This window comes from Castor canadensis, chromosome 2 (assembly GCF_047511655.1).
Source record: "Castor canadensis chromosome 2, mCasCan1.hap1v2, whole genome shotgun sequence".
NCBI lineage: Eukaryota > Metazoa > Chordata > Mammalia > Rodentia > Castoridae > Castor > Castor canadensis.
This window is the reverse complement of record NC_133387.1, coordinates 68078930-68095383: the sequence shown is the minus strand read 5'-3', so window position 1 is coordinate 68095383 and position 16454 is coordinate 68078930. Positions and strand designations below refer to the sequence as shown.

The window sequence follows — 16454 nt, the reverse complement described above, 5'->3', positions numbered from 1 at the left end:
GATATGGATTTTCATTTCACGTTGAAGTTGAAAGGTGTGGGTAGTTCTCCAGCAACAGGATGACCCTGATTCTAGAACATTTTCACAGGTATAGAAATTGTTGGACACATAATTCACTAGGAACAGTAAGGAAGGAAGCATACAAAGCTGATTTTTGCTTCTCTGTAAGTCTATAGAGTTGAAATTACATTCTCATTGGAATATGGAAGAAGAAAGCCCAAATGTGATATCATGAGTGTGTGTGTATATGTGTGTGTATATTTCAGCTTTTTGAAAGAACTGGTTCATTTGAAGAGCAAAGACGTATGCATAATATATGTCAATATGCTAAATATAAACACATTCCTCTGTAATTCTTTTATCATCAAGATAAATTCTTTTATCATCAAGATAATTATTACAGCAATTCAGATGAAAAGCAGAATTCATGCAAGGTCTGGGCTTGGCTGATCAGAAGCTTATTGAAAACATCTTCTAAATTTGAAAGCACCATTCTTCCTGTTCTTCAAAACAATGGTAGGGAGAGAGAGTCTAGAAATGCCATAAAACATCTGACTTCCATTCGTACAGAGAAATAAAATTACAGGGCAGGGTCCTCTGCACAGGGGGACAGAGTGTGATTTTGAAAGGATGAGTTGCAAAGGAAAAGGAGTTTTTTGTAGCTACCTATGAGCCAGGGGAAGGCACCATGAGCATGGAGGCAGAGTCACCTCCACTGCTATCAGCCTTGCAGGACTTCTTCCCCTGCTTGTGTGTTAGACTCATCTGGATGAGTCAGAAAATTGATACCTGGCCCTGATCTCATTATAACCTAAGATCTGGGACTCAGGCAAAGGTGTCTTTAAATACCCTAGTGATTCTTATTTGCAGCCATGGTTAAGCATCAACTGGCCTTTGCATAGAGAAAAAAGAAAGGTTTAGGCTACATCAAAGTCAAGCAGGTATCTATTTTGAAATTTTAAAACTAAGAATTATGTTTATATCTGATTATACTTAAACATATATCATTAGCAGTTATTGCTATTGATTAACTATAAGTAATTAAAGATGTATAAATAATTTAATAATCTCTATGATTAATCGACACTTTGAATAAATGGCAAGATGTTTAAGAGATGAAAAATTTTTTTGGTGGTACTGGGGCTTGAACTCAGGGCCTCATGCTTGCTAGGTAAGCACTCTTGAGCCACTCTGCCTGGGCTGGCTTTAAACTGCAGTCCTCCAGTTCTCTGCCTCCCAAGTAGCCCCAGCACCCAGCAAGAGATGAAAATATTTTTAAAGGAAGATATTTCAATTGTCTGTAGGAAACTTAGATGTGTCAACTTTTAAAGGTTTAAACAGAAAGCAGTGTTCTTCCAAGCTTGGAAAACTTTTTAGATAGCAAAAAGAATAAAGAAAAAAACACTGTTGAGATTAAAATTTAAAATCAAGCCATTTCTACAACTAAACTTGTATTTCCTAGAATGCCTCCTTTACTAATTTACTTTTAAAAATCCACTAAACAGCTGCATAAGTAAGCACTTATAATTCCAGTAATCCTAGCGCAGAAATTCTTTTTCAACTAATTTCTGAGTTCTAGGGTAAGCTTGTCTTTGAAGATTTGTCAAGTCCATAAAGGAAAGTGGGAGGGTGGCACCTGAAGAAGGAAGGCAGGGAAAGGGGGAGAGGAAATATGTTGGCTTGAAAGACTCCCTTTAGTTACTTCTTGTTCCAGTAGGGAGAAGTCTACACAATGGTATTAGATAATTTACTCTCAGTGGCACAGTTAAGATAAAAGGTCTCATCTCTATTTTTCTGATTCATAACCCTGGAGCCAGACCAGCAGAGGAAGGCAGAGCACAGGTTCAGATATTATTACCCTCTGTCTTCGTTCATCTCAGCTGTACAGTGTAAAAGACTTGTAATTGCCAAAGACTCTGAAAAGACTTTCCTTGCTTTCAGCACACCACTAACATCTGCAGACACAGAATGGATGTCTGGAAGCCTCATCTGAGGAATGAAATAAAGGTTATAATGATTACATCTTTCTCTGTTAAGAGCATAAAGAACACAGGACAGACAAAATTGGGAGTAGACGTAGATGAAAACAGGTGGCACCAATTATTCTAAAGAGTTTCCAGAAACACTCAATAATAAGATAGTCAGGCACAATAAGGAGGTCACCAGTGTGTTTAGATTTAGAATATTCTCCAACATCACTGAGACAAATGGGAAAAACAAACATGCAATAACCTAGCACTGCGTACCAACCGTAGCATCAGTAACACCAGCATTTTTTTCCTCCAGTGAAGAGTTCAGCTAGAGAAAGAGCTACGTTTCTGAAGTGCCAGCTTTCACATCCCCTATTGCATTTTAAATCCAAGTTTGAAGACTGACATGCTGATTTAAAAGCTTTAGAACACTAAGTTGTTTTGATTCTAGTCCAAATTATTAGGCCGAGTGTTTCTCTCCTTGTTTGATGCCAAGAACAAGATGTAGGAACCAGTTAAACTGCACAGTCCATCCTTTGTCTCTGCAAACTTCAATCTGATCAAGAAAATACTTTTTAGCATCCTCCTCATTCTTCCCCACTGTTAGGGCATCCCGGATATATTCAATATCTTCTTTGCTTGTTAACTGGGGCATCCCCGTCATCAGCATCATGGAGAACAGGATGATCAGTAGATTAGTGTGATGGCGAAGGGCCAGATAAGCCTTGACACAGACATCCTAGATAAAGGAAAAGAAAATACTGTTACTGTGACAGTAACTGAAGGCTGAAGACCCCTGGGTGTACCAGAATATATAGTTATTCTGTATATATGTTACCGTCTATGTGAAGAAACCATCAAAAAACAAGGTAGGTCTCTGCCTCATATCAAAACCTTGACAAGAACATAAACTATTTTTATAATCTCTTCAAGACTTCAGTGTTGTGCTGGAGGAAAACTAGTTGATTCAGATAGGCTTCATCTTAATTCCTAGTTTACCTTTTAAATTCAATTTCTTTCCTAGGAAATCGAAGGCAGGAGTATCTGTAGTCTCTGAAGAGAGGTGAATCTCTTTTTGAACATCATACTGGAATCAATAAACTTCATGCAAGCAAAACTAATGTTTGACAAGAACTAATGAAATGCAAAGAAATGTGGTGTCTGAGATTTAGTGTTCATCTATATACTTTGTTCTATTCTAAGAAAATAGATGAATTAGCTTTTCACTGATTCTCAAAATTGTTGAACTTTGAAATTTAAAATTTTTAAATTTAAAACAAATTCTGAATACTGAGTGAGAAGAGGGCTTTAAAATATACAAAGGCTGATGCCTTTCTGATAGATCTGGAGCAGGTGATAGAGGTGAGTTTTGTCTACTTATTAAGTAGCAGATATGATTATGTCATTTAAATTGTTCCAAAGCATGGGAAAAAATGGAAGGTTCCTGATTTCATAACTTGAGAATAGCCCTTAACACCAAAACTTGATAAAGATGGTACATCAAAGAAAACTGAAGTTAGCGATTTTTCATGTATTTCAAATGAAATACTGAGTACAACAGTGTTTGTTCCAAAACTGTGGTTCATCATAGAAATGGTAATGTAATAACATCCATTTCTGATTTTTAAAAAATAACATGTAAATTAATATAATATTAGATGGAAACAATGTGAAGAATTATCTAACATTATAAAAATAATTGTAAATAATGAAATGCCAGAAAAAAGAAATAAAATAAAATTATTAGTCTTCTTTGGACAGTGAAGGGAAGAAAAATTCAAATATTATTTGAACTAATTTTTAATAAACTATATTTTCATACAATTAATAAATACAATGTTGCAAATAGGAATTACAGTTGGAGAGCATAATGAAAAAACAGATACAGTGATTAATGGTAACAAGATCATGATACCACAAAAACATGCAGAATTCATTTTTAAAAACTAAAACTTTTCTGTGTCACATAAAACTTGACTATATGAAGTGTCTTAGCATGGTCCTTAGAGATCAAACTGCTTCTTATCAAGATGTAAATTATTCTCAGATTAATCTAAAAACATAATGAAATTTCAATAAAAATTCTTATTGGTTGCTTGAACTCAGAGATGGTTTTAAGTTCATCTAGCATAGTTGGGGCCTGAGTGAATGAATGCTTTGAAAAATCACAGTAAGTTTTAGTATCTGCTTGTCACAGCAGATATTAAAACATTTTACAAAACTGCAATATTAAAGAATGGTGAGAAATGGTATTTATTCTTTAAAAAACGTTAAATTTTGTAGAACAAAATGAAAAGTGCATAGTCACATCTAATAAATAATGTATAATAAATGTGACTTCTCAAATTGGTGGGGAAAAGATTTAGCAGATGGGGCCAGGACAATTGGTTCATCATTTTGGAGAAAAATGAAATGAAATTTTTATTCCAGGTGATAAGCCAAAATAAATTCCAGATGAATTAAAGATTAAAGCAGAAAAAAGGTCATGGATTGGGGAAGCACTGTCTGAAGAGTGCTTGACTCGTCCTTTCAAGCACTGAAAGGAGAGTACTGAAATGTAAACACTTCTGAGGAAAAAAGAGAGCTAAAGCTCTTATTAAGAGAGAAATGACAAAAGAATTTGCAATATGACAGGTTACTCGTCCCTCAGTCTCCCAAATTGTTCCTACAAATCCACAGCAAAGAGATCTTTGGCTAAAAATATAGGCCAAGGACATAAATGAGAATTCACACCAGAAAACATAAAAATAGATAATAAACCTATGAGAGCTCTGCAACTTCATTAATAAAAAACCGAAACAAACAAGTCAGAAAAATATCTGGAATGGACTTTGGTTGTGTTCCTATTTTAATGATAATACCCAATGCTCATCCATCGCAGGCTGATGGAAGATGGGAATATGTATAACCTTCTCAGCAGATCATTTGGTAAAGTGCATTGAAAGCTTTAGGGTGCTTGTAAGGGATGTAGAACTTAATTGTGGTGATGATTACAAGATGTACTTGTCAACACTCACAGCACTGTACACCTAAAAAGGGTGGATTTTGTTGTCTGTGGAAAATGTTTCAACAAACCTGACTTTAAAAGTATCTATATAACTTTTTGCCAATTATTTCCATGCTAGGAATGATAATTTGCTGTGATTTATCTACAAGATAGTTCACTAAACATTCTTTTAAAATGTGGCAGCCTAAATGGAAATTGATAAAAAAAAGAAAGGTTTGTGAAAAGTAACTACAGTTTCAGGCTCTTGCAACTGTAGGAATGATAGTGCAGATGAATATCAAATAAGTGTGTGGAAGTGTTTGATTTAAGAAGAAGGAATCGAACAGCACATGTAATGCCATCCCATTTTGACCAGTTAACACAAAGTATTTACATGGAAAGAAAAATAAAAGTGTGTAAGTCAAAATTTTTTTTGCTTATTCATATCATTTGTAAGTGATTATAGAGGCCAGGCCTGCATCATTTTGCATCAGGGCTGAAGCATGGTTGCATCACTCTGTCCAAGTAAAAAGACCCATGGGCCATTCTGGCATCTTCTAAATAAGGCCATCTGTAAAATGCCAGAACCAGGATGTAGGCCTTTTCAGTCCTCTCTTTTTCCTACCACTGGCTTCATGTATTCTCTCTCCTTATCATGAAGACCCAAAGGCCTATTTGGTCTGCTCCTCCTGGAGTCCAGGTCTCCACTGTGCCCTGGCCACAGCCCCAGTGCATTAGTGCTCTTGCATTCCTAATGACTCCACTGATGTCCAGAAATCATTTTCTTTGCTCATCTATAGGACTCATGATGTCTTTCTCATTTCTGGGTAATTACAGAGGCTAAGTGCAGGCTTTCCCTCAGGCTACAGCCTCATTAATTTGCCAACTCTAGCGATTTTCACACCAGCATTAATGCGGATGTCTTTTGATTTTGAATTAGAGTACATTCTGATTTTTAATTATTTTCTATCTTTCTACACATGGGGGCTCCAGGCAAATCCACTGCTGTGTGAGCCCACTGTGTGGCCAATCTTTAATGGAAAATTTTCAATGAGGGAAATTAAGCTGAGAGGAAGTTATTACCACATAAATCCATAGGTGCTCAGTAAATTCTCATTAGGCAGTGACACGCAGTGCCAATGATCATTGCAGTCCCCAAAGAGACCCATTAAGGGAAAGGAACTGTCCTGCTTCTTTTGAAGGCCATTTAACCCATATTAATTATTATTAGGGGTGGTGTTGAGGATAGAACCCAGGGCCTTGTGCATGCTAGGCAAGAGCTCTACCACTGGGCTATATCCCCAGTTCACATGGATGATTTCATTGGCTTTAATTTATTTGGTTAGTTCTCATCTTCAAAGACAAGGTCTCTTCTATGAGAAAGAATATCTTCCCCAAATTTAACTGCATGCCCAATACTTGTCAGATACAATGATCAGGCTCTGATTGGCTGCACAGACTTAGAGACTCTGTGCAGATTTTGCTGAAATGCAGTACAGAGCAGTGGTCATACAGCAGATTCACACCTAAATGTATTAATTCAAATCTTGGCTTTCTTATTGACAAGCCATGTGTCATCAGAGAAGTCACTTAAATTCTTTGGATCTTAGTTCCCTCATCTGTAGAATGAGAATAACAATGACAATACCCAATTCATATGGTTGTGGTGAGATGTAAATACTATATTGCTGGTTGGCTTTTATTAGTAAATACTAAGAAGAGTTGATTATAGAACACACATACTTCTCATTGCCAAGGACATCATTTTCCCATCTAGACCAGCTATCCAAAAATGACTCATTACACAGTGCAGACCTAAGGAGTGAGGTGGGTTGGAGTGGGTGATAAGCCTCACTCCATCTAGTGCTCAGAGGAGGGACTGCCTTTACTTTGACCCATTGAGAAGGGTGGGACATGATGTGGAACACTGGCTATACCTGCAGGTGCCTCTCTTGCTTTGGGGACACGGTTGAGCACCTGCTTTATCCACTCAAACCCCAGAAGTTTCATTTCTGTCCTTTGCACTCATCTGCAGGGTCTATGAGCTTGTCTTGACCATATTGCTTTGACCTGGTGGCCTGTGGTTTGAGCAACAACGAGGATGTGACTCACGGGCTCAGGGGAAAATCTAGAACATAAAAGTTCCTGGCTGTTGAAACAGAATTTCTTCTGGCTGCTAGAGCTGCCTGTCATTGAGCTCAAACATTTTTCTCAACTACTTGTCAGAGGTTTTGCATTACTGAGTGGAGAAGAAGGAATAAGAGGAGAGTCTGAATTGGGAGACCTGGTTTAATGTGTTTACTGATGAGGGAAATATTACATTATTATTTATATCATTAGCTGGAATACTCTACATTAGTAGCTAATAAATAGGTTGAGCCTACTTTGCACATCTGCTCTTAATTTCATTGTTGACTTAATTATAGCATGTAAGCACTAAAAGAAAGCATTGTTTTTACAAGCTACCACCCCCATGAGTCTTGGAAACAAAGGAATTCATTACCACTTTGGGGCCCACACCTTGACTTGACTTGCTAACTGAACTGCCCCAACTAAAAACAAACTATTTCTACACACAATCAACTAATTTCTTAACCATTGATGAGCTGTGGTTAAGGTCATATGAAACACTTGGTCCTGCAATCAAAATCCTCCATTCTTCTCTTGAAATGAAGAAGTGAAGCATTATTGTATACATTCACAAAAATGAAGAAATAATAGTAGCACCATGAAACGGAAACTGCAGGGAAAGACTCTAAGGCTGGGGGCAGAGAGAGAGAAGAAAAACTCACAAATATTCACCAGTGGGAAAAATGTTCCTGCCCACTTTTCCTAAATAGTAATTGCTGCCTCTGTCTGCTAAAGGAAGGACACAGTGGGGGAAAAATATTTGAGTTACATGGGAAAGGATTTTATTATTTATTTAATTTTGTAAGAACCAAAGCCCTGGCCAGCCAGTATCTTTAGGAATTATTTTGACAAACAGGGAAGGTCATTGATTAGCAGACCTAATATTGAAAGAAGCACTCTCTGGTAGTCTGATAGCAAAGGGTGTCCAACACTTGGCCGTGCACTTGTTGAGTTTGAATTGGAGGTCTTGTTGTCATGGACTTGAGAATGATTCTCAGACTAGCTGTCTAGCAGGGAAGGGGCTGTACTGTGGTCTTCTCATATGTGTAGCTAGAAATTCACTAGAAGCCTAAAGGCTATAATTAGGCTGTTCTACTTTAGTCAATATTCTGAATAGTCTATATGTTGGGGTGTGTGTGTGTGTGTGTGTGTGTGTGTATTCATTTTCCAGCCTTGTTCCAAAAAAAGATTTAAGGTGAAGTATTTGAATATGTAAAAGTCAAAATACTATATATTACAGGTGAATGGAAAAAGGAAAAGGGATAATAAAGGAAATTGTCCATAATAGGCTAGGGAAAGAGACTAATTTAAAACCGTATCTCACAAATTCTATATACTCTTATGCATAATCTTTAAACATCTCTAGCCAAAGGAAACTCTAATCCATTTCTCCATGCAGTATTTAGAAAATTTTAAAAACCTATTTGTATAGAGAAGCACTGCTTTTGTACAAACTAAGACCGATAGAAATTTCACAAGAGAATCTTTCTGGAGAGTACATTTTGTAACATGACAAATGGCATCCTTGATCATATTCTTATGGTAGACAAAACAATTGTCTAAAAGAAACTGAACATCAAGAGAATGACATCAGACAAACTGTCACTCTTGATTAGTGTTTAAAAGTAATAGGGATCTAATATTTTAGGCTCTGGGTTACCCTCTATGCTGGTCCATGAACCCATAAATCCAACCCAAGGCCATCTCTTCAGTCTTGGATTCATATCTCTTGCAGAGCAGTAATTAAATTCAATAAGCCAGTCCTAACAATTTGACAATCCCACACAATTCTGCATCAGGGGGAGATATCACATAAACATTCAAACTCCTACAAATGGCTGATACTGGACCTTTCTCTGCAGGTATCGTCCCATGGGTAACACAGAGAGATGTGAAGTACTCAGAGTTTTCACATGGAGGAGGATGAGCCTGACCTTGTTAGTGGGCCGGAGTGCAAATCCCCAGAGGGAATCCTTTGGCAGTTGGTACATAATGTGTTAGATGCACTTGCCACCACCCACTTGACCTACAATAGACTTAATTAGATTAATTTCTGGTTAATCACATGAGTTCCAAATGACTTCTTTGCTTTGCTCTGCTCTCTTCCCCCCCTTCCCCCCTCTAGCTCATGGACTGTTTCAAGTTGGACCCAAATTTCCTTTATTGACTCATATTCTACTACACACTCCATGGATTGCTATGTGCCATCCATACTGTGCAACTGTACTTTTTGTTCCTAAATACTGATTGCATGTGTTTTCTAACTTCATGCAGTTGTTCTTTCTGCTTGGGTGTTTCTTCCCCTCCCTGCATCTGCCTGATAAAATGAAACTGAGTTCAGCCTAAAAATGCCTGAGAAAAAACACTTTCTCCTCTGAAGAGTTATTTTCTATCCTTTGGGGCAGAATTAATTGCTCCGTCTATAAACCACTCCTAGCACACTCTTCGCACAAAGTATTCCTTCACACAGAGTCGTATGGGCCTCTCTCTTGCTGCTTTCTGGAACTGCGATGCAGCTCTGCATCGCATCTACCCAGCACAGTGTCTGTGCAGTACAGATAATCTGCATATGTGAAGTGAATAAAAGCTTCACGTGCAGAAGCCAAGTTCAGGCCTGGGCAAGATTCACTGCTTTAAAATCACAAAGAATTGGAGAATAATTATATTTGAAGGATACTGAAACATTATCTAGTCTTCTTAAGTGCAAAACTTGATCCTGTGTGCCTGACACAGCACCTAAAACATCATATTTATTAAGTGCAGGCTGAATCAATGTCCTATTTTAGAAGTGGTGAATAGGACCTGGTGACCACAGCAGGAAAGAGGAGGAGGCTAAGAAGGGCTAGCCAGCAGGTTATAGTTATACCCAGTTATACATGCCACACATAGGAAGGGGAGACAGAGAACTGTGGGGAATAATGGTGAGGTGACTGCAGTCCTCAGAAAAGTGTCACATGGCAAGGTCTCTGTGGTCCCTGTGGCTGGATGTAGGGAGGGTACTTGAGTCTCCAGTTGGGCAGTCAAGAGGGGACCAGGTCCCAGTCCTAGGTTAACAGGCAGAGGACTCTGCTGGAGGAACTGAGGCAGAAGCAGTTAGAACAACCTGGGACCTGACGGTAGAGCCAGTTGAGATGGACTTCAGTTGAGAACCATTACTTTTAAAAAAACTTCCTGAGTCAGCACTCTGCAAAGAGACTGGGCATGAGCTCAGCCTGCAGGCTGCAGCCTTGGCATGTGGATAAGACTGCTGGTACTGGAAAGAGGGCAGAGCCTGGTGACTCTGGCAAGACAACTTGCCTAGATTAAAGTAACACAATGAACTACCTCCAGACATCCTAAGAAATGCTTCTCAACAGCGACATCTAGGGGCAAGTGGCTTTCAGGGACACTCCTCAAACTGCCTGCATTGCTCAAATGTGGGTGTGAACATTATTTGGTTCCTTTGATGGCCAGATTTACCAGGCACACATTTGCTTACTGCCTACTGTGTGCAAAGGACATCTTAAAAGTATTTGTGTTGAGAGAACAAGTTGTTCATGTTCTGTATTGAACGTGTCCTATATGTATATTCCACATCCTGTTCTCTGGGCATGGGTTGCTGCTCTGCTTGGGGAAAAATGTAACAGTTATCTCAGTAAAGAAGTCACCACACAGTCGCGAACAGGCGCCATATGATACTCCTAACTCTGTATTATTTAATGAGACACTACACATCATAGTCAGGCTCACTACCTTCCCCGAGATGGTGGTTAGTCAATCTGGGTCCATGTTACTAGTTCATAAACTCACAGAATACAATGTATGGCAGGGAAAGAGATACCCTGCTGGTGGTCCAGTCTGATTCAACTTCTCCCTATGCAGGAATTGCCCCTCCATCTTCTGTTCCTTTACTCAGTAAACACCTTCTGAGTGCTTACTGTGTCTCAGGTTGCGAGTGAGGAACACAGGTCACACCTGGCCCTGATGCACAGAGTCTGACATCTGGTAAGGGAGAGGCAAATAGCAAACAGCTGCAAGGTGAATGGATGCAATGCAGGAGACAGGCAGGGACTGCAGCAAAGAATAATATGAAGGACCCATGTTAGAAGACTGCAGTGGGAGGTGACATGGAAGCTGAGGTCCACAGGGCAGGGAGAGCCTTCAGAATAGAAGGTTGGAGCAGTGAGACAGTATGGGGTGGTGGAAGAAGGCTGCCCTCAGACGGAGTGAGGGGAGTGCTGTGGGAGGAAGCTACAGGGGGCAGGCTGGCCTATGGCATGGGTCTTGCAGGCCAAACTTAAGTTTTATTCAAAGTGATGAACCACCTTTGGATGGAAACTAGTGAGCCTTCCTCGGTTTGAAGTAAGGGATAGCATTACATCTGTTTCTTAAGTTCAGTTTTACCTGCAAATTCTGGTTGAACTACAAACATACATTTTTTTATTTACCAGTACTGGGTTTGAACTCAAGACCTCACACCTGCTAGGCAAGTGGAACCACAGCCCCGGCCCTTTTGCTATGTTTGTTTTTCAGTTGGGGTCTCTTGCTTTTGCCTTGGTGAGCTGGACAGCCCTCCTTCTACATTCATATCCCTAGTAGCTGGGACCACAGGTGTGCACCATGATACCCAGCTTATTTTTTTTGAGATAAGGTCTTGCTAACTTTTGCCCAGGCTGGCCTTGAACTGTGATCTTTATGTCTTTACCTCCAGAGTAGCTGGTATTATAGGTGTCAACCACTGTGCCAGCAACCCACAACCTTTTAAAAGACAAACACTACTTAATAGGAAGGAAAAACACGGAAATGTTGACTGTTATTTTTGGAGTGTGGAACAATAGGTTTCTGGTAGCTTACTGATATTTTATTTTGCTATCTGTTATTTTGAACAAAAAGCACTTACTACTTTTAAACTTAGACAAGGCTAACAGATTCTTATTAATAAAAATAATGGAAGCCATTTACACTTGCCATTGATATAAATGTGTTGATGTGTTAATATGTGTTCTATAACTGTTCACCAAAATTTAAAATAAAGTAGCACAAAATGGGCTAAACACTGTTTATTTTTTTTTCTTTAAATCTCTTCAGTAAAGGGGAAATTTTTCTAAGGAGAATTTATTCATGAAAACTGTCATCATTAATATTAAAGTTGATGTTCAAAGGGGTTTCTCTATGTATCCCTGTTGTGAGTAGACTTTACTTTGGTCCGTTCAACCCCTTTCATTACTCTTCCTTACCCCTTTACCTCCCACCCCCCTTTTCAACAGCTATCAATATACATCCTTATATCCTCTACCTTCACAGATGTAATGTTTTACGATATTACTGATGCTCTTTCAGTTTCTTTTCCTTTCCTTTTTTCCCTGAGTTCCATAGAGTAGTTCCACTATTTAATAATGAAAGACAGGACTGTAAAATAGGTACAGTGTGTGTGGGGGGGTACCAGTGGGAGAGTGAATGAAGGTTAAGGTGAGGGTATATGGTTAATGGACTTCATATACCTATATGAAATAGAACAAAGAAACATCTTGCAATTGCTTTAAGTGTGGTGGGGTGGGGAGGGTTGAGGGGGAGAGACAATGTGGGCAATGTAAATAATGTACAGTATAAGTCTAATCAGAATTGTCACTATGAGTCCTCCCTGTATAACAAATGTATCCCAATAAAAATTTTGTATTAAAAAAGTGCCATAATTAATTCCTGCCTAGCACCCTGTGTATAGGGAGCTGCTCCAAAGGCTGGCAGGTGTTCTCGGTTCAAATGGTAGGTCTCAGTCTTGTGTCTGTCTAATTATAGCTTGTTCTTGAACTCTCCTCTATTCTAAAAGTAATTTATGAATAGGGTCTCAGGTTAACCCAGCTACCTGGAAAGGAGAGAAGTGGGCTGCACAACCTTCCTCTTTCACTTCCCTTATTTCCATTCAGAGGTCTCTCACCACTCATGTTTTTATTCTTTGTGGACAAGGCTCACCTCACCCTTAACAAAAAGTGGGTCAACTTTTCTTCACCTTTCCTAACAAATGTTCAAATATGCAACCCATATTAATTAACCTTATCAGGTCAAAATTAGCAATTCACTGGAAATGAGCCTCCTTTAGTTCAAAATGCAAATGTATACCAGTTGCTTAAATATGGCAGCTTGACTATATGAGATTCTGAAACACTGCTGAGAGAGTTTAAAGATGTGGTCCCTGAGCCTGAAGAATTTCTTTGAGCAGGAAGCTTTGGAAATTCTGCATATACATAATTCCCATGGTGCTGTTCTGAGGAAGGTGGGAAATACTGGGGGGGCGGGAGGTAGAAGAGCAGGTAGAGGTGGGGTGCCACTCCCTCTTTAACCAGAACATACTGCTTTGTCATGTTACTATATTGCCTAAGATTTCATATCAAACATGTTTTCTCAACTTAAGAGTTTTCAAAGTTTGGAGACTCACTATGGTGTCCACAACAATGGTGACCATGGTTTACTGAGTCTCTGCTGTGGTTCACGCTGGGCTGAGCATTCTTCATATTTCATTTAAACAACTCCTACCTCTGCCTTTGGCTGGAGAAAATGAGCCGTTTGTTCCTAGACAACTTCTCCACCATTGCCATGAGGTGTTGTCACCAGAAGTCCAAAGCCATGGGGTTCCCCAGTGTGGGCCTAGAACCTCCAAAACTGTGAGCTAAATAAACCTTTTCTGATTATAAAAACATAATAAATAATCCCTAGAAAAACCTCATGAGGTAGGTCTTACTTCATCTTTACAGATGAAGAAAGCAAGGCCCTGAGAGGATAAGTACATTTTATCATGTACACAGTTTTTAAGCAGCAGGGCTAAGATTTAAACTCAAGTTTGCTTGAAAGGCCTCCATTTCAACCACCATGCTACGCTCTGTACTTAAAGCTCTACATAGGTTTATTCATAAGCACTTAAAGTGTCCTCTAGAACACAGATCATATATGTACAACAAAATTCATCAAGGTGTGGTTTTGGTGGTGAGCACTGCCTAGATGCTGCTTTAATGAAATACATTGTTTTTTTGGTTTTTGGTTTTGCTTTTTTGTTTTTTGGGGGACAGGGTGTTGCTACATAGTCCAGGATGGCCTTAAACTTGCCATCTTCCTGCTCCCAAGTGTTGGAAGACTTCATGTCCAGCATGAAAGAGGTCCCCAAAAATGGAGAAACTCTCTCTTTGGACCAAGAGGACAGACTGCATGAAGGCTCCCTGGAAATGTGTTGCTTTGGGTAATAGTTGCTGGTAGGAGCAGAGCTATTATCATGTTATGAAATCAGGAACCTTTTCCTGTGCTGTGGAACAATTTAAATGACAATCATACCTGTTGCCTAATAAGTGGACAAAACTCACCTGTATCACCTGCTCCAAATCCTTTGGTGAGATATCAGCCATCATGTATTTTAAAGCCCTCTTCCCCCTTGGTATTTAGAATTTGTATTAAATTTTAAATTTTAGAATTTCAAAGTTCACGCAACAATTTTGAGAATCAGACAGTGAAAAGCTAATTCTAGGCCTCCTCATACCCAAAACCTTTTTATTAAAGAATGTTTGAAACTGAAAACAGCAACAGCAATGAAGAAAGCTAAAGGGGAGTGTTATTGGGCGTTTACAGGGTGACATGGCATTGTGGGGCTTTAGGGAGGAAATGCCCCCCAGTAACAGGACAGATGGACCATCAACGTAGGAACATAACTAGCAAAAAGAATAGAGCACCAACACAGTAAGGAAAATGATGATGATGAAAAGAATCTCTCTATCTATCTATCTATCTATCTATCTATCTATCTATCATCTATCTATCTATAAATAAAGAAGGAAATCCTGTCAGTAAGGCCAAATTCCTTGTGTTTGTCTGATTCTTTGAGTCACAGTTTGCTGCTGTCATGTTTGTTGGAAGCTAGTCAGATGAACACCATTTCTAGAAGAGTAGAACTGAGTGTTTTTCCCCCTTAAAAGGTGAAATTCTTCCAGATTCTTTTTTTGAACTATTTCTTTCTCTTCCAGGAAATTGTCAAAATATACTTTTAACTTTAAAGCAAAACAGGACTGAAATGTGTCAAGTCCCTGGAAATAGTCTGAAACTCAATTGAGTTTATGCAGAAAAAACACACACTAAACCCTGAAGACCATCTGGCCACAAGATCTTGGTTTCTGTGCCACCACTGGAACTGAGAGGGGAGTCTTGCAATTACCAAATTGAGAATCACCCAGGAGAACAAACAAGAGAACACACAAGTTCCACAATACTTCCAAGTACCTGTTCCACTTAAGTTCAAGGTCCATGTCATCTTCCAAGGGTCACATTCAACTCAAGAGGGGTCTTGGGAAAAAAACTGACCCTTGAGCTATGAGTACAAATCAATCCATGCTTAAGAGGCACTATGGGAGTGGTTAAAAAGAACCCAAGACAAGTGGATATATTAAGTAATCACACTTTGTCTTTATCTGTTTTGTGTTTGTATTACTATAAAATAGGTGTAGGTGCAATTTTTTAGAATTGTGTCCATTCACAGTTATTAAAATTAAAAGTGTAAAATGTTCTCATTGGGCATTTGAATTTTGTTTTCTTTTTCAGTACTAGGGTTTGAACTCAGGGCTTTGTGCTTGCGAGGCAGGTGTCTATTGCTTGAGCCATACCTTCAGCCCTTTTTGCTCTGAGTCTTGCTTTTTGCTTAGTCAGGCCTCGACTGTGATACTCCTGTTTTACCTTCCCACTGTAGCTGGGATAACAGGCATGAGACACCATGCCCCACTTTTTTCCATTGAGAGGGTGTCTTGCACGCTTCTTTTCTTTTCTTTTTTTTTTCTTTTGCCTAGGCTGGCCTGGGACCAAGATGCTCCTGAGCTCAGCCTTCCGAGTACAAGCTAGGCTTATAGGCATGAGTCAGCAACACCTGGCTGTATTTGAAAATTTTGATAGTCAAAACTGGACCCTAGACCAGGCAGGACTGAATGAGAAACTACATAGGATCTGGACACTCCTGAGGAGAAGGCAGACTCCTGTGGGAACTTGCTTACAGCAAGCAGGACAAACTAGAGCTCTCCTGGTCAAGCTGATGAAATTTCCAATGAGAGAAAGGACTACCCTTCACAAAGACGAGAGAAACACAGGATGCTGTAGCAAGAGTTCCCTGTGTTAGTGACATAAATGCACACATGTGGAAAAGAAAGAAATGAAGCTCACAATTATTTGAGAGCCCTGAAAAATCTGTGTGAAGTTTGATTCTTCTAGTTAATGCCAAGAATGCATAAATATCCAACCCCAACTTTCCCCCAGGTCACCTTCCTTAAAGTCCTCTCTTTAGCACCAGCGTCACTTTCACTTGCTGTTTGGATTTAGACTGGAGGATTACTGAGATGCATTATTTTGCACTTGGGAAACGAATAGAG

The 16454-nt window shown here is 39.2% G+C and overlaps 1 protein-coding gene across 4 annotated transcripts in view; it reads right to left on the bottom strand.

Annotated features, from left to right (window-relative positions):
- Nucleotides 1-353: 353 nt before the first annotated feature.
- Pik3cg (phosphatidylinositol-4,5-bisphosphate 3-kinase catalytic subunit gamma) overlaps nt 354-16454 on the bottom strand; it is a 33476-nt gene continuing 17375 nt past the window's right edge. For all 4 annotated transcript variants that reach the window (XM_074064968.1, XM_074064967.1, XM_074064970.1 and 1 more), the window contains one exon: nt 354-2709. In XM_074064968.1, coding sequence (XP_073921069.1) covers nt 2431-2709 — 279 coding nt within the window. In that variant the 3' untranslated portion in view covers nt 354-2430. The remainder of the gene's footprint in view (nt 2710-16454) is intronic.